Genomic DNA, 20,563 nt, shown 5'->3' on the forward strand with positions numbered 1-20,563 from the left:
CCAGTAGAGGGGAGGAGCACCTTACAACTCCTTTGGTATAGATGTATCTACACACCAATGCTCAGGCTGAGATATTAATTATTGAAAATGTACCATATTGTGAACCTGTTATGAATTAAACAAATTCTCTAAACCTTACTGTTCTTCTAGCATTAATCTTTTCACAAATGGTTTCCACAAAAACTCTCAAATAATTCAGCTGGTAAGCAATGTCACACGGATTCACTCATCTGGCCACTATTTGGATTGACATAACTATCAGAAACATGACCTGGCCCCCAGAATCCATTCCACAGTCATAAGGAGCCCGGTCCAGTTTAATTCAATGGACACTGGCCTCATGAAGTTGAGTTGAAGAGTCACTCCAGGCTAAAAGCTCAGAGGCTGTGTAACCCTGACAGCAACATCATTCATCGTCTATCTGCAAATCAAGAACACGTTGGATAAAGAGAACCAAAGATCCAGAGAGGCTTTGGTTATTCGGCCCATCGATTCTAAGCTGCCTCAAAGCGCGCTGCGGATAAGGCCGAGTCCCAGGTTTGTGTTCGCTACTGAGAGGGGCCCAGGGGCCTGTCGGAGGACCGGTTAGCTCGGGCGGACCGAGCGAGGCTCCCGTCCCCCATCACGCACACATACATCCCCCTCTGTCCCCGGTCCCCACCCACCATGGTGCCGCAGCCGGTTCTCTCCCTCGTCCTCCGACGCCACACGGTGACCGGAAAGACCGCGCACGCCGCCGGAAGTGGCGTCGAAGGTGAAGGGTCAGAAGGCGGGTACCGCTGCCATGGCGACTGTGTGTGAGTGTCGGTGGGATTCTTCCCCCCCCCCGCCTGTCCGTCGCCGCTCGGCCCGTCAGAGCTGGTCTACTCTCTTTCCTCTCTCCGCGGGCTGCTCGATGGGGGTGGCGGGGCGGTTGGCTCTTATAGGGCGGACGGGTGCGAACGCGAGCCTGAGGCCTCGGTCAGTGACAGCAGGTCTCCGGCTGGTTCACTGGGATTCCCCCGGGGAGGGAACTTGCCATCCTGACCCCCTCCGGCCTCTCTCCTCCGATGAAGGTCCCTGGTCTTTCGTGATGTCTCATTTTATCCTCTTGAGCAGGAGTGCGGGTGTTCACTATTCTATAAATTCTGATTTCTCACCGACTGGTTGAAAACAATCCTTCCTGTCTGACTTGAATTCCCATCTTTAACATTCCTCCAGCTATCTACGTTTGAAGTTATAACATAGAGGAGTACAACAAACTATTCGGCCCACAATGTTGTGCTGAACCAGCTAAGAAGTAAATAAAAAAAACAGACAATATCACCTACCTATACCATGTCCATATCCCCCCATCTTCCATACGTACATGTGCCAATGTACACTTTCCAAATGTCTCTTAAACCCTGTGATGTATTTGTCTCTACCACCACACCAGGCAGTGTATTCCAGGCCATCCACCACTCTCTTGAGTAAAAAACATACCCCTCACATCCCCCTTTGAGCCTACCCCCCCCCCCCCATTCACCTTCAATGCATGCCCTCGGGTATTATACATTTCAACCCTGCTGGGAAACAGATACTCCCTGTCTACTCTATCTATGCCTCTCGTAATCTTGTAAACCTCAATTCCTAAGCGGACATTGAATCTATGAATTTTATTTGCATTGTACTGCTGCTGCTGAGTTAACAAATTTCACGACTCATATCAGTGATATTAAACTGGATTCCAATTCTGAGATCTCCCCTCAGCCTCTGGCGCTCCAGAGAAAACAACCCAAGTTTATTGCAGCCTCTTATGATAGCATATGCCCTCTAAACCAGGCAGCAACCTGGTAAGCCTCTAATGCACCCTCTCCAAAATCTCAACATCCTTCCTATAGTCGAATGACCAAAACTACCCAATACTCCAGATGTGGCCTAACTAGAGTTTTATACAGTTGACCTCTTGACTTTTGAACTCAATGTCTCGACTAATAAAAGCAAGCATTCCATAACCCTTATAAGATAATTCTTCACTGAATGTGAAAGCTTATTTGCTGGGTAATTAAAATGATTTCTTTTATCTATCGCATCCTATTGTTAAAACCCCATTAATGCTTGAATTTCTGATTAAGCCAAGGTTGAGTTTAGTTTGTTGCCTATTACACCGCTGGCATTTAGGGCAGCAATGAACGTCCTCCATCTCTGTCGGTGTTCAGGGCTTCCTTCATCATATCAGTAGCTTCCTCTTGGTTTTCACTACTGTCAGTCATACAAGTCCCAGGTGGAGACGCAGGTATAATGTCACATTCAGATATAGAAAGGTTCTTCATTGCTGTTTCTGTAACAATTTTATTTTACCAGTCAGGATTGTTAGCCCTGAGCTGAACCCCCAAACCTGGAGGTCCCATGGACCACTCTTACTCTGGCCCTTTGACCTGTTTGGCATGGGTGACCCTACCAAGAGCCAAAGCATAAAGCCCTGACTCCAGCCAACATAGCTGTCTGGGTCAGTGAGGCATGCAAGCCTCCAAACCCAATGACAAGGTTGTGGTCTTCTTGGAGAAATCCAAGGTTGAAAGCAGATTGAGAAGCCTGGGGAGGATAATGAATGTCAACAAAAGTTGTGGAAGAGGTGGCTGGTGGAACACTTGGTGCACTTGTTTTAATTTATATTATAGAACAGAGTTCACAGTACATTTTATTATCAAAATATATAAACTTCATATATCTTTGAAATTTGTCTCCTTACAGGCAACCACGAAATGGAATAGGATGCAATAGTCATCTTAAATTGGAAGGTTACAGGGAAGTGAGAAGGGGCATAGGATTGGTGTGATTTCTCTGATAGCTGGCATAAATATGATGGGCCAAATAGTCTCCTCTGTCATGACATATGTGAAGTGTGAAAATATGGGATTGTGCAAAAAGTTTTATCTTCCGGATTTAAGCTGTGTATGATGATGTGTGGCAGGGTGGAGGTGCGCCTCTACCAAAGGAGGTGTAAGATGCTCCCTCCCTCCCTCTGCCAGCCTGCAGGTCACCCTTGGACAAGGTGTAGCACCTGATTAACCACCCCCCCCAACCCCGATCAGGGTCACGTAAAGCCATGGGAGCTGGTGGTGGATGGTCATAGGAGCAGCTGGTGCACATCACAAAGTCTGTTTATGCGATCACTGATGCCAGGCAGACAGTCTCTGAAGAGTATTGATAATGGCTGGGGTCACCCGTCTTGTAAAGACACTGCCCAGAAGCAGGCAATTGCAAAACATTTCTTAGAAAAGTTTGCCGAGAGCAATCATGTTCAAAGACCATGAGTACCCATGTCATACGATACAGCACATAATAATAATAATAATAATAATAATAATGATGATGACAAATGTAATGTCTTTAACTTTAAAGTTAAAAAGCGAAATTGTTGAAAACCCTCAGTAGGTCAGGTTGTGTCGGAGGAAAGAGAAACAAGTGATGATTCTTCATAAGAATTTGCCCTCTGACTCTGAAGTGGAGGTTTTGAGATCCTCTAAGTGTGTGTGTGTGTGGTTTTGAAAATTATTCTGTTTCTGGTTATCTTGCTTGGCCTGGAGATACATTTCCTGCAAGTTTAACTTGCTGAACAAGTTTGTAATGTTGAAACATTACATTGCACCCATACATATCTCTATACAGTATTCTTTCTTCTAGAGAGTCATTCCCAACTTGGGGCCCGCAGCTCTCCCTGTTAATGGTAGGGGCCCATGGCATGAAAAGGATGGGAATCCCTGTTCTGCAGAGCAGGCATATTCTAGAGGACTGGTCTAGTCATAGTTCCAGAGGTTTCTTCTCTAACATGATGTATTAGTCAGTGGGCTGTAGCTGACTTCTGTGCTTTCTATTTCAGTGGAGGCTTTCTGCCTCATCCTGGTGGCAGTGTTGTGGGGCGCGACCAACCCTTTCCTCAAGAAGGGCACTGAGGGCATAGAGAAGGTGAAGTGTGGGAATGCTGTCGCCCAGCTGTTTGCAGAGATGAAATTTTTAATTTTTAATTACAAGGTAATGACATGATTTTCAAATTCTAAGTGAGTTGCCTTTAAGATGAATAATGTTATGCAGAGAAATCTTCACTTTTTATCTTTTTTCCATCTTTATTGAAGTCAGAATAAAATGTCCGTGTTGCTGTTTGGTGAAATTTTAGAGAACACACTTCACCTCTGGCAGCTTTGAGCTACTGGTTTAGATGTTGTCTCTCTGCCTAGTCTTGCTTCTTACTCACTAACTATTGTGGATTGGCGATCACTCCAACTCCCTGCCTTTTGCCCCTCAGTCACGCTAACCCCCTGCTTTCCAAACCAGGATCTTGCTCACTGCTCGAATATTTATTCCTGACTGAGTAGGCCTTTATTTTGCTGAGAATTTACTTCAAAATTAGTATCAAAGAGAAATGCTTAAGTAAGAATAACTATTGTTGATAGGTTCTAGAAGCTAAAAATGTTAAATACACTTCCAACAGTGAGGCTTCACTTCTATATAAATTATTTTCCTACCTCTCAAATATAACCCAAAGCATCTCAGGTGCAGTTAGTTTCTTCTGAAATCCAATAACCTTTGCTGTTTCTGTAGCCCTGTCCTCAAAAATTAAAGAAAAGTTTATTTGACCCTTGAACACCAAAATATATGGTGGAAAGCTTTGTCTGCATCAACAACCAACACAGTCTGAGGGTGTGCTGGGGGCAGCCCGCAAGTGTTGCCATGCTTCCAATGCCAACATTAGCATGCTCACAACTCACTCTTTGGAAAGACAGTGTTGGGAATTGAACCCTGATTGTTGGTGCAGTAATGCATTACACTAATCACTACACCATTGTGCTGCCTGCTTAACCAATTCTTGATGATTCTGTATGAAAGGCAGGATTATGTCAGATTTAGGTAAATGCGATGTGCCCGACTACACAAATTTTAATAAATTTAAAGATTAAAAATTGAAATGTATCATTTTTGCATCAAATTAAATCAGCAATGATTGTGCAGGAAAACCCAAAAGTGTCACCATGCCTTCAGCACCAACATAGTATGTCCACAACTTATTAACCCCAATTGTTATGCCTTTGGAATGTGGGAGGAAACTGAAGCACTCAGAGAAAAGTCATGCAGTCATAAGGAAAACAAACAAACTCTTTATAGACAATGGCAGGAATTGAACACTAATCTTATGGTGGCTGCTGTAAAGTGCTGTGCTAATCTCTACATTACCAATCTGGCCCCTACAGATACCCTGTGATGCTGTTACTCTGCAGCCTCCATCTCCATTATTCCCAGCTCAGACCTTCCCTTATCCACCAAAGAATTTCCCAACCCCTTCCCCTGTCTTCACAATCTATTCCTTCTCTCACTGCTCCCATATTCCACAACTTCAACTTTCCCATTTAGAGTTATAGAGTAATATAGCACAGAAACAGGCCCTTCAGCCCAACTCATCCATGCTAACCATGGTGTGATCAAGCTAATCCCCATTGGTCTTCAGAGATTGTCTGTTTGGTCGCATAACCAGGACTTGTAATATGCACCAGCTGCTCATACGACCCTCCATCACCTGCTCCCGTGGCTTCACGTCACCCTGATTTTGGGGGGGGGGGGGTGCCAAGCAGGTGCTACTCCTTGCCCAAGGGTGACCTGCAGGCTAGCAGAAGAAAGGAGTGCTTTACACCTCTTTTGGTAGAGAAGTTTCTCCACCCCGCCTCCCGATTTCCTATAACACGATGACCAAAACTGTGCACAATGCTCCAAATGTGTTTCACTAACATCATGTACAACTGCAACAATACAGCCTAACTTCTATTCTTATTGCCTGATTGAAAAAGGCCAACATGCGAAATATCTTCTTCACCACCGTGTCCACCTCTGTTCTGCATCACTCTCCAGGGTACTGTTTAAGTCCTCCACTGGTTTGACTTGTTAAAATGCAACACCACACTTATCTGAACTAAACTTCATTTGCCAATATTCAGCCAATTACTCAGCTGCTCAAGCTCTGCACCACCTCCCCCCGCCCCATTGTTTTTGACAACCTTCTTCATGGTCTACGATACCATGTACTTTATTATCATCTGCAGACTTACTAATTGAGCCTTGTACCTTAACTTCCAAATTGTTTATATAAATAATGAGCAACAAAGGTCCCAGGACTATTCTCCGTGGCACACCACTGGCTTCCCATCTGATTTCATCCAGATTTCTCCAGGTTTCTCATAGCTGTGATGATTCCTGTTGGCTCCTGACAGTCACACTGACCTTAGAACTGCTGCCTGCAGCCCTTTCATCCATCATTCAGCTCCTATCCTTAAAACCACTCGATGGGATTCCTAGATCACCATAGGAGCAGAATTAAGCCATTTGGCCCTTTGAGTCTTTCTGACATAGCATCATGTCTGATTTATTACTCCTCTCAACCCCATTCTCCTGTCTTTTACCCATAACCTTTGACACCCTGACTAATCAAGAACCAATCAACCTCTGCTTTAAATATACCCAAGGAATTGGCCTCCACAGGTGTTCGTGACAATGAATTCCACAGATTTACCACCCTCTGGCGAAGGAAATTGCACTTCATCTCTGTTCTGAAGGGCCACCTACCTATTCAGAGGACCGTGCCCTCTGGTCCTCGATTCCCCTCACTATAGGAAACATCCTCTCCATGTCCACTCTATCAAAGCTTTACAATATTCAATTGATTTCAATGAGATTTCCCCTACACACACACACACACACACACACACACACACACACACACACTCATTTTTCTAAACTGCAGCAAGTACAGGCCCAAATGCTATACCTTAACCCTTTCATTCCCAGATCATTCTCGTGACACTCCTTTGAACTGTCTCCAATGCCAGCACATCCTTTCTTAGATAGAGGGCCCAAAATTGCTCACAAAACTCCAAGTGCGGTTTGACCAATGCCTTATCCTTTCCTTTCTCCTTCGAACCTCTTTCCTCTCCTTTCAGATTCCTTCTAATCCAGATCTTAACCTTTTCCACCAGCTGGCTTCACTTATCAATTTCTAGCTGTCCTCTTTCTGCCTCCCCCCACTTTTTTATTCTGGTGTCTTACCCCTTCCTTTCCAGTGTTGAAGAAGGGTCTCAGCCTGAAACGTCAACTGTTTATTCATTTCCATAGACGCTGCCTGACCTGCTGAGTTCCTCCCAGCATTTTGGGTGAGTTGCTCTGGATTTCCAGCATCTGCAGACTTCTTCGTGTTAATGCCTATATAACCATATAACAATTACAGCACGGAAACAGGCCACCTCGGCCCTTCTAAGTCTGTGCCGAATGCTTAATCTCACCTAGTCTCACCTACCTGCACTCAGCCCATAACCCTCCATTCCTTTCCTGTCCATATACCTATCCAATTTTTTTTTAAATGACAAAATTGAACTTGCCTCTACCACTTCTACTGGAAGCTCGTTCCACACAGCTACCACTCTCTGAGTGAAGAAGTTCCCTCTCGTGTTACCCCTAAATTTTTGCCCCTTAACTCTCAATATGTCCTCTTGTTTGAATCTCCCCTACACTCAATGGAAAAAGCCTATCCACATCAACTCTATCTATCCCCCTCATAATTTTAAATACCTCTATCAAGTCCCCCCTCAACCTTCTATGCTCCAAAGAATAAAAACCTAACTTGTTCAACCTTCCTCTGTAACTTCAGTGCTGAAACCCAGGTAACATTCTAGTAAATCCTCTCTGTACTCTCTCTATTTTGTTGACATCTCTCCTATAATTCGGTGTTCAGAACAGCACACAATACTCCAAATTTGGCCTCACCAATGCCTCGTACTATTTTAACATTACACCCCAACTCCTATGCTCAATGCTCTGAGTTATAAAGGCCAGCATACCAAAAGCTATCTTCACCACTCTATCCACATGAGATTCCACCTTCAGGGAACTATGCACCATTATCCCTAGATCACTCTATTTTACTGCATTCCTCAATGCCCTACCATTTACCATGTATGTCCTATTTTGATTAGTCCTACTAAAATATAGCACCTCACACTTATCACCATTAAACTCCATCTGCCATCTTGCAGCCCACCCTTCTAATCTCCCTGCAAGCTTTGAAAACCTACTCCATTATTCACAACACCACCTATCTTAGTATCATCTGCATACTTGCGAATCCAATTTACCACCCCATCATCCAGATCATTAATGTATATGACAAACAAAGTATGTCTCATAAACACTTAGCATTAAGTCCTTTTCAAATAAATATCCACAGAATTGGAGCCTGGAAAGGTAATTCTCCACAAAAACATCTCATTGTATTGATGGTGCTTTCATGCACTGTGCAGCACATAACAATGCCTGATTGTGAGGAACATCTATGAGCATCCACTGTATGAGTAATGCCTGATGTAGAACGGGACTTGACCTGGATTCCCACTAGCTCCACTAAAAGTCTCAATGATCCATTTGGGTGATAAATTTAATTGAATTGAATTAACCATTCACGAATACAGCCAAACGAGATTAGCGTTACTCTGATGCCAAGTTGCAACAGTCACACACAGCACAAAACACACATAGTACATACAAGATAGTAATCATGTGTAAGGTATCAGTAAAATACAGCCACGCAAAAATATAGTCCAGACCCGGAGTCCATGAATGTGGCAGAAATCTGCAGTCAACCTCAATACAGCTTGTCTTTTGCTGAGTGAACACTGGGGGGCAGCACCGCCTCCAGCCTGGACATTGCATCATACTGCCCCTGGTGGAGTGCACCAGCTCCAACGCCTCTCTCCTAACAGTTACCTACAGTACAGTAGTTGTTTTAGACTACAGAGCAATGTTACTGTATTGGTGTTGGTAGGAAAGCTGAGAAACCACTTACTGTCTGCTAACTCACATCCATTTTTGTTTTGCAGTATATGATACCTTTTCTTCTAAACCAAAGCGGGTCAGTTCTTTACTACTTCACCCTGGCTTCTACAGGTCTGTGTGTTTACTTATTTCTATCAGTGTTTTACAGTATATGACAACTGTGGTTCAGTTGAACACTCACCGTATTCCAGATTCTGGTCCCATTCCAAAGATTGAAACACTAATCTATATAACACTAATCTGACAGTCCACTGGAAACAGATGCATTGCGTGAAGTACCAGCTTTTAAATAAAACATGAAACCTAGGCCACATCTACACTGAATCAGAATCAGGTTTAATATCACTGTAGACACACACTGAACGATTCAGGAACAGCTTCTTCCCCACTGTTAACTAATTTCTGAATGGACATTGAACCCATGAACACTACCTCATGACTTTGTAAAATTTTAATTACGTAAATATAAATGAAAAATTAAATATGTGGTGCAAAAAGAGAGCAAAGAAAAATAGTGTACATGGCATCACTGACCATTCAGAAATTTGATTGCTGAGGGGAAAAAACAGTTCCTAAAATGTAGAGTGTGTGTCGTTTGGCTCCTGTACCTCTTCCTTCATGTTAGCAATAAGAAGAGAGCATGTCCTGAGTGATGGGAGTCTTTAATGATGGATGCTGCCTTCTTTAACCATTGCCTTTTGCAGGTGTGTTCATTGCTGGTGAGGCTAGTGCCCGTGATGGAGCTGACTGAGTTTACAACTTTCTGCAGCTTTTTCCAATCCTGTGCAGTGGCCCCTCCATACCAGACAGTGATGCAACCAGTTAGCGTGCTCTTCATGGTACACCTGTAGAAATTTGCTATAGTCTTCAGTGACAAACCAAGTCAACTCCTAATGAAATATAGCCGCTGTCGTGCCTTCTGTGTCATTGAATCAATATGGTGGGCCCAGGATAGATCTTCAGAGATGTTGTCGTGCAGGAACTTGAAACTGTTTACCCTTTCCATGGCTAATCCCTCTAAGAGGACTGGTGTGTGTTCCCTCAACTTCCCCCTCCTGAGGCCCGTAATCAATTCCATTGAGTATGAGGTTGTTGTTGCGGCGCCACTCAGCGAGCTGGCATATCTCGTTCCTGTACACGCTCTGGTCACCATCAACCAGGCCAGCTTGAAGAATCCTTTGCATAACTACTACCAACATATTGTGTGGAACCAGAGGAGCTATCACACTTGACCACTGTGATACTGTTACGAAATCCCGTAACTGGATCACTTACCAGCAAAGATAGAGTGGTCTGTTGAAGTCTGATGGTACTATTTTTAAGAGTCTTTATTTATTAAAGGGGCACAAAAATAATATTAATACAAACATACAGATAATATACGTAGTCACTACTCAATCTAAAAGCGTGGGTCTAATAATAACCATCAATAAGAAACAGCTCGATTGTTTGTCTAGGGCGGGGGTCGGCAACCTGCGGCTCCCGAGCCATTTGTGGCTCTTTCACCTCTGTGCTGCGGCTCCCTGTGGCTTTGGGAAATAATTGGTCAGTATTTAATTAAAATGTATTTTATGTTAGTTTGTTAGCTTTTGAAATGTAATTATGGTGATCTTGTACATTTCCTGCCACATCCGAAACGGCTCACAATTAGCCGGCATTCCGGCTAAGGGAGATAGCCTACGGGGGTTTGTGAGTACGCGTCTTTTGCAGCATCTGCGTCCATGGGGGCTGGGTTGAGGGAGGCTTAAAAGCAAGGCTGTTTAGTTCGAATAAAGCTATCTTTGACTGCAGTTTACTGACACCGCTACAACGTGTTTTTATCGCTGGCTGTCCAGACAGAAGGTGCTGAAACGCTTTGTCGCGTGTCTGGAAGAAGTGAAAACTTTCCTGGGCAGCAAAGGGCTCACCTTTCCTGAGCTGGAACAGCCAGAGTGGCTGGAAAAGCTACACTTCATGGTAGACATGACAGCGCACCTGAACACGCTGAACACAGCTCTTCAGGGGAAAGGACGTACAGCCCTGCACATGTTGGAGGATGTTTTGGCATTCGAGCGCAAGTTGACAGTGCTTGCCAGAGATTTACAGAAAGGCACTTTGTCTCACTTCCCCAATTTGAGAGAGTTCAAACAAGGTCACGACATGATAATTTCGGAGTATTTACATTCTGCAATCATCGCAATGCAAACATCGTTTGGGAAACGCTTCTGTGAGTTCAGAGAGGAAAAAAACACATTATCCTTCCCGGTCACTCCCTTAAGCATCGATCCTTCCCTACTGAATACGACTGCATTGACAGGTGTGAGTCAACCTGATCTTGAGATGGAACTGGCCGACATAGCCGACAAAGACATATGGGTGTCCAAGTTTAGACGCTTGACAGCAGACCTTGAAGATGTTGCCCGTCAGAAGGCCGTTCTTGCTCAGAAACACAAATGGAGTGATATTGAAAACCTCACAGATGACAGCTTGCGATCCTGTGTAAATATGAAGGTGACATCATACAGCCCTGATGTGCAGACGCTGTGCGCTGAGGTCCAGGAGCAGAAATCCCATTAACCAAGTATGATAAATATTTTAATTGCCTATTATTTTACTTATATTCATATTTTTTCATAGTTCAGTGAAATAGTCCTTTCATTTTTCAGGATGACAGCTGGCTGACGTTATTTTTGGTTTGCTGCTGGCGGAAAATTTAAGTTCGGCGTTTTTCATAAATACAAGAAGGACTCAAATAGACATTGAATATTTTACTTAAAAGTAACTTTCAACCCAACGTCTTTTTTTCGGAGTTCAAAATGTTTTTGTTGCATGCAGAAATGTAATTTCGTTTTCTCTGCAGGAGTTCATCAATTTCATAAATGCAACACATTATAGTTTGTTTATACATAGCATAAAGGCAAAAAAAAACGTTGTATGCAGTGTTAATTCATTTTAAATGTCAAACGGGCTTTGCGGCTCCCAGTGTTTTCTTTTCTGTGGGAAACGGGTCCAAGTGGCTCTTTCAGTGGTAAAGGTTGCTGACCCCTGGTCTAGGGGATAATATATTGTCCAATGGAAATATAAAAGTCACTCAAATTCCTGCAGGCTTCTGGCTTTCGGGGTGGGGGGGGGACCGCTGGGTTTTCACTTGTTGAAGAGAGAGAGAGATCGGTGAGAAAAGAAAACTTGCCCGGGTCTTTATGAAGCAAATCCATTGAATCAGGGGAGCGGGCTTCCCCGTTGTTAGCTAAAAGCGGTTTTCCGTGATTCCAGCCACAGATTTCAGGCACAGAATCCAACGCACGTGACTTCCTTCTAATGGCTTCCCGCTACTACGGGATCGTTAGTGTTTCTTCTGGTGCGTCTGAAGGGGGTGTTCCCCCAGACCCTCCTTTATACTTCCTCACGGGGTCTCAGATGTCAATCAGGTTGGGATGATGCAATCTCTCTCTCAACCAGCCCACTTTGCCCGAGGGCTTGCACGTGGTCTCCATGAGACAATGGTCAATGTTGCATTATTTTGGATCGCGGTGGAACGAGTTATTCGGCACGTCTCTCTCTCTCTCCCATTTCCTGGGTCTACTAGCCCCCCCCTCAACTAGTGCTCTTGCGATTCTCACAAAGGAGGGGGCTCCCCCACCCCTTCAGCCCCTCAGAGCTGTGGTGCATTCATAACAATACCACCACCAAGAATGCTTACTGTGCCATCACATGCCCACACTTAGGAAAGTCGATAAATAGTACTAAAAAAGGGAATAGTTCAAAAGTTGCATTTAATATCAGAGAATGTATGCAATATAAATTCTCCAGCCCTTGACCTTTCCCACCCACCTGGCTTCACCTATCACCTCCTATCTATCCTCCTTACCCTCCACCCACCTTTTTATTCTGGCATCTTCCCTCTTTCTTCTCAGTCCTGAAAAAGTGCCTCAGCCCAAAATGTCAACTATTTATTCATTTCCATAGATGCCAGCTGATCTGCTGAGTTCCTCCAGCATTTTGTGTGTGTTACTTTATCACTTCCTGTCAGTCACCTTATGTACAGACACTCCTGTGCCTAGTGTCACTTTATGGACATACCATCAATCTATAAATATAAGCTATCTAATGTATTTATATTCACTGTGTCCCTTTAAATTATTATTGCATTCTTTATCTTATTGTAAATCTATTTTTAATGCTGCAATTATTTTGTTCTGCTTTACGTTATATACAGGAAATTACATTAAAGAATCTTGAATCTTCAATTTTTGCTTCTTGAATCTTGAATCAATATTGATTGGAATAAACTTTCTCAGGAACCTGAGGTCAGAAATTAAGTTTGAAGTTTGGCTGCTTTCTTAATATGTCAGTTATCCTTCTTGGTATTCTCAATATAATAACATTCCTGACAATAATCCAATCCCCAGATGAGGCTCAGTTTGCATTATTCTCAAGGTCCATGGACATCATGGATGTGGATTCAACATGGTATTCTTTCTGTTGCAAAAAGTCTCTGTCAAGAAGCTTAGCCAAGGAATTTGAGCTCAGGGCATCATGACTGGGATTTAAACTTAAAATGTGATCTAGTTTAAGCTGTTTACATAAACTCAGTGGCCATTTTATTAGGTATGCCTGTACACCTGCTCATTAATGCAAATATCTAATCAGCCAATCACATGGCAGCAACTCAATGCATAAAAGCATACAGACATGGTAAAGAGGTTCAGCTGAGTTTCAGACCAAACATCAGAATGGGGAAGAAATGTGATCTAAATGGCTATGACCTTAGAATGGTTGTTGGTGCCAGATGGGGCAGTTTGCTTATCTCAGAAACTGTTGACCTCCTGGGATTTTCAGACTCAGCAGTCTAAAGTTTACAGAGAATGGTGTAAAAAACAAAAAAAAATCTAGTGAATGGCAGCTCTGCAGGTGAAAACACTTTGTTAGTGAGAGACTTCAGAGGAGAATGACCAGACTGGTTCAAGCTGACAGGAAGATGACAGTGACTCAAATAACCACACGTTACAAAAGTAGTGTGCAAAGGAGCATCTCTGAGTGACCAACACATCAAACCTAGAAGTGGGTGTGTTACAGCAGCAGAGGATCACGAGCATACACTCAGTGGGCATTTTTATTAGGTGTAGGAAATATCTAATAACTGGACACGAGTCTATATTTTTCATATTTATTCCTAACTCCAAAACTTTGGAATTTGGAATTCCAAAAGTCTGACTCAAAGAACCAAGGATAGATCTCACATAACTAAAAATAAATGGGAGGGAATACTGTTCCTGAGAGTTTTGTCTTCTTGTTAGTCAGGGGTCTGTATAGGGTTTCTGTGAATAAATTTGAAATGTAAAATACCTGATTAAACAGTAATTTCTTGAATTGAAACATTAAATTGATTTGGTAGTAGTGCTCTGCTGCTCTCTGAATCTGAGGCAAAAGCCCGCTGAAGTGCTTGTAAACAGCTGAGCGTTACAGGCAGCGGTATATCAAACCACATACTGTATACACAAGAGCATCCGTGGGGGAAAGGAATTGTCTGTGGTTGGGTTGAGTTGGTCTCCAATCTTGCAAGTGTTTTGTGAGGAGACATCATCAGTGTGCTGTTGATTGTGGTGTGTTCTCTGAATGCTTGGCCTTAAAATGCTTTTCAATCAGTCATTTCGGAAACTCATTTGTGCTATGGGGAGGAATTGTCAATTCTTGAATGTTGCCTGCATTGGCTCATAAGTAGGATGTAGGATGCAGGAACTCCACCCCAAATGTCGACAATTCCTTCCCCCACCCCCCATAGTATTACAGTGCTAAGACATAAAATTATTGTAATTTCAAATAATAACTAACAAAATGCTCAGTTTATATAGCTCCACTTGAAAACTCTCCTACACTGGTACAAGTTTCCTCTACGGAAACTGGCACACACTTTCTTCAATGTTTGTTACCAATAGCATAGTGGTTAGCACAATTGCTTTAAAGTGCTTAATGGTCACCAATCAGGTTTGATTTCTGCAACTGTCTGTAAGAAGTTTTCCCCAGGTGGATTTCCTCCACATCCCAATGACCTACGGGTTAGTTGGTTAATTGGTCACATGGGTATAATTGGGAGCGCAGGCCCATTGGGCTTGTAAGTCCTTAAGTGACTATTAAATACAACTCTCTGTTTCTACAGATTTGTCCTTGGCTGTGCTCATGTCAAATGCCCTTACATTTTTGTTCACATTGATAACTGGAAAGTTACTGGGGGAAGATATTGGTGGTAAACGTAAGTACAATGTGTTTTACACAGTGTGACATTTACTGACGGTAATGAAGAATTCAATTCATGCCTCTGTTTTATGCTCTGCCTGGGTCTCTTCACTTTTCTTTATTTAACTCCATAAACATATTCTCCATTTCCTGTTGCCTTGTGTTTATTTTGTCTTTGAGCTGCTTACATTAGTATGTTCTCAGTAGAGAGGGATCTTCTAAATTTTATGTTGAATTTCTCACGTGCAATACTTATGATGGGTGATGAGATGAAGATGCGTCTCTAAGTGCTCCTTCCCTCCACTAGCCTGCAGGTCACCCTTGGGCCAAATGTAGCACCTGCTTCGCCCCCAAGCCCCGCTAAGGGTCACGTGAATTCATGGGAGCGGGTGATGGATGGTTGTATGAGCAGCTGGTGCGTATCACAAGTCATTGGACCATAGAGAAGTACAGCACAGAAAGACCCTTTGGCCAATCTAGTCCATGCTAAACCACTTAAACTGCCTACTCCCATCAACCTGCACTGGGACCATAGCCCTCCATATCCCTACCATCCACGTACCTATCCAAACTTCACTTAAGTGTTGAAATCAAGCTTGCATGCATCACTTGTGCTGGCAGCTCATTCCACACTCTCACAACCCTCTTAGTGAAAAAGTTTCCCCTCATGTTCCCGTTAAATAAGGGTTCCACCCAACCTCAGTGGAAAAAGCCTGCTTGCATTTACTGTTAGCTATACCCTACGTAATTTTGTATATACATCTATTAAATTTTCTTTCAATCTTCTACACTCCCAAGGAATAAAGTCCTGACCTATTCAATTGTTCCTTATAACTCAGGTCCTACAGTCTGTGACAACATCCATGAAAATTTTCTCTGTACGATTTCAACTTTATTTACATCCTTCCTGTATGAAGGTGACTAAAACTGGACACAATACTCCAAATTAGGCCCACCAATGTTTTATACAACTTCAACATAATATCCCATGTCTTGTATTCAGTACTCTGATTTACGAAGGCCTATGTGCCAAGAGCTTCCTTTATGACCCAACCTACATGCCGCTACTTTCAATGTATTATGGACTGTCATTTCCAGATATCTTTGTTCTACCACACATCTCAATGTCCCTTTCAGTAAGATCCTGGTTAACCTTTTAGCTTAGTAGCACTCACCCATATCCCATAATTCCTTTAAAATCCAAAAACCTATCAAGCCCTCTTTTGAATATACTTAGTAATTGACCCATTGAGCCTCCACAGCCCTTTTGAATGGAGGATTTTAAAGATTCACCAAGTTCTGGGTGAAGAAATCTCTGAATGGCTGATTCCTTTTTTGAGATGATCACCCCTGTTGTGGCCACAGGAAGCATCAAGTCTGTAGCCACTTTGTCAAGCCTTCGACATCCTTTGTACACTTGAGTCCACTTAAGTGATCACAAGCAGATGATTAAACCACGCCAACATCGTGCAGATCAGACCACCTATTGTGTTTTTGTTGACCTGCTTACTAAAAATGTCCTTTTTTATGTCTTTACACAGAGGAGATTGCAGGAATGCTGCTGACTCTCATGGGAATTACTTTGTGCATAGCAAGCAATGTCAGGGCGGAATCTTGACACAAAGGTGGCCAAACCTATCAAAACCACCAACAGAAGCTCTTCATTCTTTTGCTGAATGTGATCAGCCATTAAAATGATGAAGAAACTGTAAACAACACATCTTCCCGGGGTGTAGCAGAATCCAGGGTCAATTAACTTGCACAGTATAAAACTTCACTGCAGTTGGTGTATCCACAACTTTATTAGAGATATGTATCACCCTAAACATTCCAGTTATCTTCAATTTGGTGTTGGATTAGAGGCAAGTAATTTTCAATGCTTGGCTGCTACTGTTTGACAACTTGAAGTTTTCAGACTAGAATCTGTATTGACAGATATACAATGAATAGTAGTTACTCCCAACAGGTGCACAAAGTCAAAATAACCATGGAAGGAAGTGAAAAGCTATGTAAAACTGGACAGCAAAATCAAGTTTATTGTTAAGTTCACCAGTGTTTGTATGCACAGGTGTAATGAAAAACTTACTTACAGCAGCATCACAGGCACATAGCATTCAAGAAAAAAATATTCAACACAATTTATGCACGTTTTTTACAAGAAAGACCACAATTAGAACAAAAGAAAACAAAATCCATTTTAGTCAAATGGGGGACCGCTTCGTAGAGCACCTTCACACCATCCAACACAAGCGGAACTTCCCAGTGTCCAAGCATTGTAGTTCAGATTCCAATTCCCATTCCAATGTGTTGATCCATGGTCTCCTCTTGTGCTAAGATGAGGCCACCCTCAGGGTGGAGCAGTGGAGGAGCAATACCTCATACTCCATTTGCGTACCCTCCAACTTGATGGCATGAATACCGATTTCTTCTTCCAGTGAACAAATTTCCCTTACCTCTCTGACCTTTCACTTCTCACTTGGGTCTCCTCCTCCTTTCCTTTCTCTCCTCTCCTATCAGATTCTTTCTTCTCCAGCCCTTTGCCTTTCTCACGCACAAGACTTCACCTACCAGGTATCTTCCTTCCCCTCCCTCCTCCTTTTAATTCAAACGCCTGCCACTTTTCCCTCCCAGTCTTGAAGAAGCGTCGACTGTTCACTCTTTTCCATGGATGCTGTCTGACCTGCTGAGTTACTCAAGCATTTTGTTTTGGATTTCCAGCAACTGCAAACTTGTGTTTATAAAAGAGTAAAATCCATATTAGTTCAAAGCTGTCACAGCGTTGCTTAATAAACGTGGTGATTAAAGTTTTGGCAGTTGGTTCAAGAACTGAGTGGTTGAAGGGAAGTAGCTGTTCTTGAACCTGGTGGTGTGGGACTTCAGGCTTCTGTACTTCCTGGCTGATGGGAACAGCAATTCGATGGCACAGTGATAGATAGATCAATACTTTATTGATCCCAAAGGAAATTACAGTGTTACAATAACATTACAAGTGTACAGGTGTACACATATTGGAAGGGAAGTAAGAAAGAATAAAAAATAAATTACCTCAAACAGTCAAACAGGAGGGAGTCATCACTTCCCTGGCTATAGGTTGACTCATTATAAAGTCTAATGGCCGAGGGTAAGAATGACCTCATACAGCACCCTTTGGAGCAGTGCAGTTGTCTTAGTCTGTTACTGAAAGTGCTCCTCTGTTCAGCCAAGGTGGCATGCAGAGGGTGAGAGACAATGCCCAGAATTGCCAAGATTTTCTGTAAGGTCCTTTGTCCTACCACAGCTTCAAGTGTGTCTAGTTTGACTCCTACTATAGATCTAGCCTTTCTCATCAGTTTTATTGAGCCTGTTGGCATCACCTATGTCAAAGCCATTACCCAGCACACCACCGCATAGATGATTGTACTGACAACAGACTGGTAGAACATGTGAAGGAGAGGCCCACATTCTGCAAAGGATCTCGGGCTCCTCAGGAAGTAGAGGTGACTCTGGCCCTTCTTGTACACAGCCTCTTTGTTGGTGTTCCACTCAAGTCTGTCATCCAGGTGCACCCCCAGGTACTTGTAGGTCCTCACCACATCCACATCCTCACCATTAATCGTAACAGGGAATAGTGCAAGCTTAGTCTTCCAAAAGTTCATCACCATTTCCTTTGTCTTACTGATGTTGAGCTGCAGATGTTTCCGCTTGCACCATTTGACAAAGTCCTCCACCAGGGCCCTGTATTCATCCTCCCATCTTCTTTTAGACGTTCAACTGTTGCTGAGTAATCAAAGAATTTCTGAAGATGACATGACTCAGTGTTGTATTAAAGTCCGAGGTATACAGAGTAAACAGGAAGGGGGCCAATACAGTCCCTTGTGGGGCCCCAATGCTGCTTATAGCCATGTCTGACACAGCTCTTAAGCCACACAAGCTGTGTCCATTATCCAAGATACAATGGAAGTGCCAACCTGCATTGAATGGAGCTTTTCCCCCAGTAATAAGGGCTGTGTGGTTTTGAAGGCGCTTGAGCAATCAAAAACCATGATCCTCACAGTGCTGCCCATCTTATCCAAATGGGAATAGTCTCTATTCAGCATGTAGATAAAAGCATCGTGGACTCCAATATGCTCCTGGTAGGCAAACTGCAGGGGATCACGGGCTATCTGACCAGGGGTTGGAGGTGAGCCAGGACCAGCCTCGCTAGGGTCTTTATGATGTGTGAGGTCAGGGCCACTGGACAGTAGAATTTCAAGACTTTCGATTGGTCCTTCTTGGGTACTGGGACCATACCTGATGTTTTCCACACAGTTGGGACCCTTTCCACACAGACTCAGATTGAATAGCACTGGGGAATTCCATACAGCTGATCAGCACACGCCTTCAGGACCCTGCGGTTCATACCGTCCAGTCCCAATGTTTTGCTGATAGATTTTGCCCTCTTTGAGATGGTGTCTCATGTTGATGAATGAACCATTCTGACTGTGAGTGGGGAGGGATGTGCCTGGGTTGTATTAGACAGAGCCCATTCCCTGCTGCAGCTTCTTGTGTTCCTATGCTTTCAAGTTGCTGTACAGAAACATGATGCAACCAGTCAGGATACTTTCAACAGTAACACACACATAATGCCTGAGGAACTCAGCATTTATGGAAAAGAATAAACAGTCAACATTTTGGGCTGAGACCCTTCATCAGGACTGGGGAAAAAAGACGAGGTTTCCAGCATCTGCAAGTTTTCTCATCTTTGTACTTTCAACAGGACATCTGTAGAAGGTTATTAGTGTTTGGTAACAAGCCAAACCTCTAGCAAAGTAAAGACACCTTCCATGTGTTTGGATCGGTCCAGCACAAGTCATTCAATATGTAAACGCCCAGGAATTTAAAGCTGCTGACTCTCTCTCTCTTGCCCATCCCCCAATGCAGAACAGAACATGTTAAACCCTCCTTCCCCTTCTGAAGTCAGTGATCAGCTTCGAGCATCAGGAAATAGAAGTAGCTGACTGGAAAGGTGTTGCTGCCATGAGTATAAAGTTATCAGACAATATCCGATGTCTGTGCACTGATTGGCAAAACCTGAGAATAATATCTGACCAGTCCCTGGTATGGTGTTCCTGTTCCTGCCACTAGATGGTATGAATGTCTTTGAAAAGCCTTACAATAACACTATATCTATGGGCACAATACCCTCATGATTTTTGTGAGATTTCTAAAATTTCACCAAATAGTATTTTATTTATGATTACTGCAAGGAGTTTCCTTCTGAGAGTCCTGAGATATGAGAAATAATTCTTTGCCGTATTAATGTGAGGAATTTAAGGGTCTGAAGGACAGATTTGATGAGGTGCAAATAATGAACTAGAGAAATGAGCCTCTGGGTATCATGTGTTGAGTAAAATTTAGTATCTGGCCCGATTAGTGCTGGACAAGACAGGTTTGTGTAGCATTGGGATTTTATATTAAAGATAATTTTAAAAAACGTCTTTCCAGTGTCGTTTCGTAATCTGTGAATATACACTGTTTACGTGCAAGATGATAATACAGT

At 43.1% G+C, this 20,563-nt stretch overlaps 3 protein-coding genes across 3 annotated transcripts in view; 2 read left to right on the plus strand and 1 right to left on the minus strand.

Moving 5' to 3' along the window:
- The window catches only part of eif3i (eukaryotic translation initiation factor 3, subunit I), a 29,707-nt gene extending 28,915 nt beyond the window's left edge, over positions 1-792 (minus strand). Inside the window, exon 1 of the mRNA XM_059949148.1 lies at positions 666-792. Coding sequence (XP_059805131.1) covers positions 666-668 — 3 coding nt within the window. The 5' untranslated portion in view covers positions 669-792. The remainder of the gene's footprint in view (positions 1-665) is intronic.
- On the plus strand, positions 745-20,501 carry tmem234 (transmembrane protein 234). The gene is made up of 5 exons (XM_059949149.1): positions 745-797; positions 3,845-3,996; positions 8,877-8,943; positions 14,969-15,061; positions 16,587-20,501. The coding sequence occupies exons 1-5, from the start codon at positions 785-787 to the stop codon at positions 16,661-16,663; spliced, it is 402 nt and encodes a 133-aa protein (XP_059805132.1). The 5' UTR covers positions 745-784; the 3' UTR covers positions 16,664-20,501.
- LOC132380392 (uncharacterized) overlaps positions 16,770-20,563 on the plus strand; it is a 38,234-nt gene continuing 34,440 nt past the window's right edge. The window contains exon 1 of the mRNA XM_059949142.1: positions 16,770-16,907. The gene's annotated coding sequence lies outside the window, so the exon portion shown is untranslated. The remainder of the gene's footprint in view (positions 16,908-20,563) is intronic.

The sequence above is a fragment of the Hypanus sabinus genome, chromosome 24 (genome assembly GCF_030144855.1).
Source record: "Hypanus sabinus isolate sHypSab1 chromosome 24, sHypSab1.hap1, whole genome shotgun sequence".
Taxonomy (NCBI): domain Eukaryota; kingdom Metazoa; phylum Chordata; class Chondrichthyes; order Myliobatiformes; family Dasyatidae; genus Hypanus; species Hypanus sabinus.

Bases quoted from the DNA above. Each gene is read 5' to 3' on its own strand.
- tmem234 (XM_059949149.1), top strand. The intron at 3,997-8,876 runs GTAATGACATGA...TTTGTTTTGCAG, and splicing joins TTTTAATTTTTAATTACAAG to TATATGATACCTTTTCTTCT. The intron at 15,062-16,586 runs GTAAGTACAATG...GTCTTTACACAG, and splicing joins GGAAGATATTGGTGGTAAAC to AGGAGATTGCAGGAATGCTG.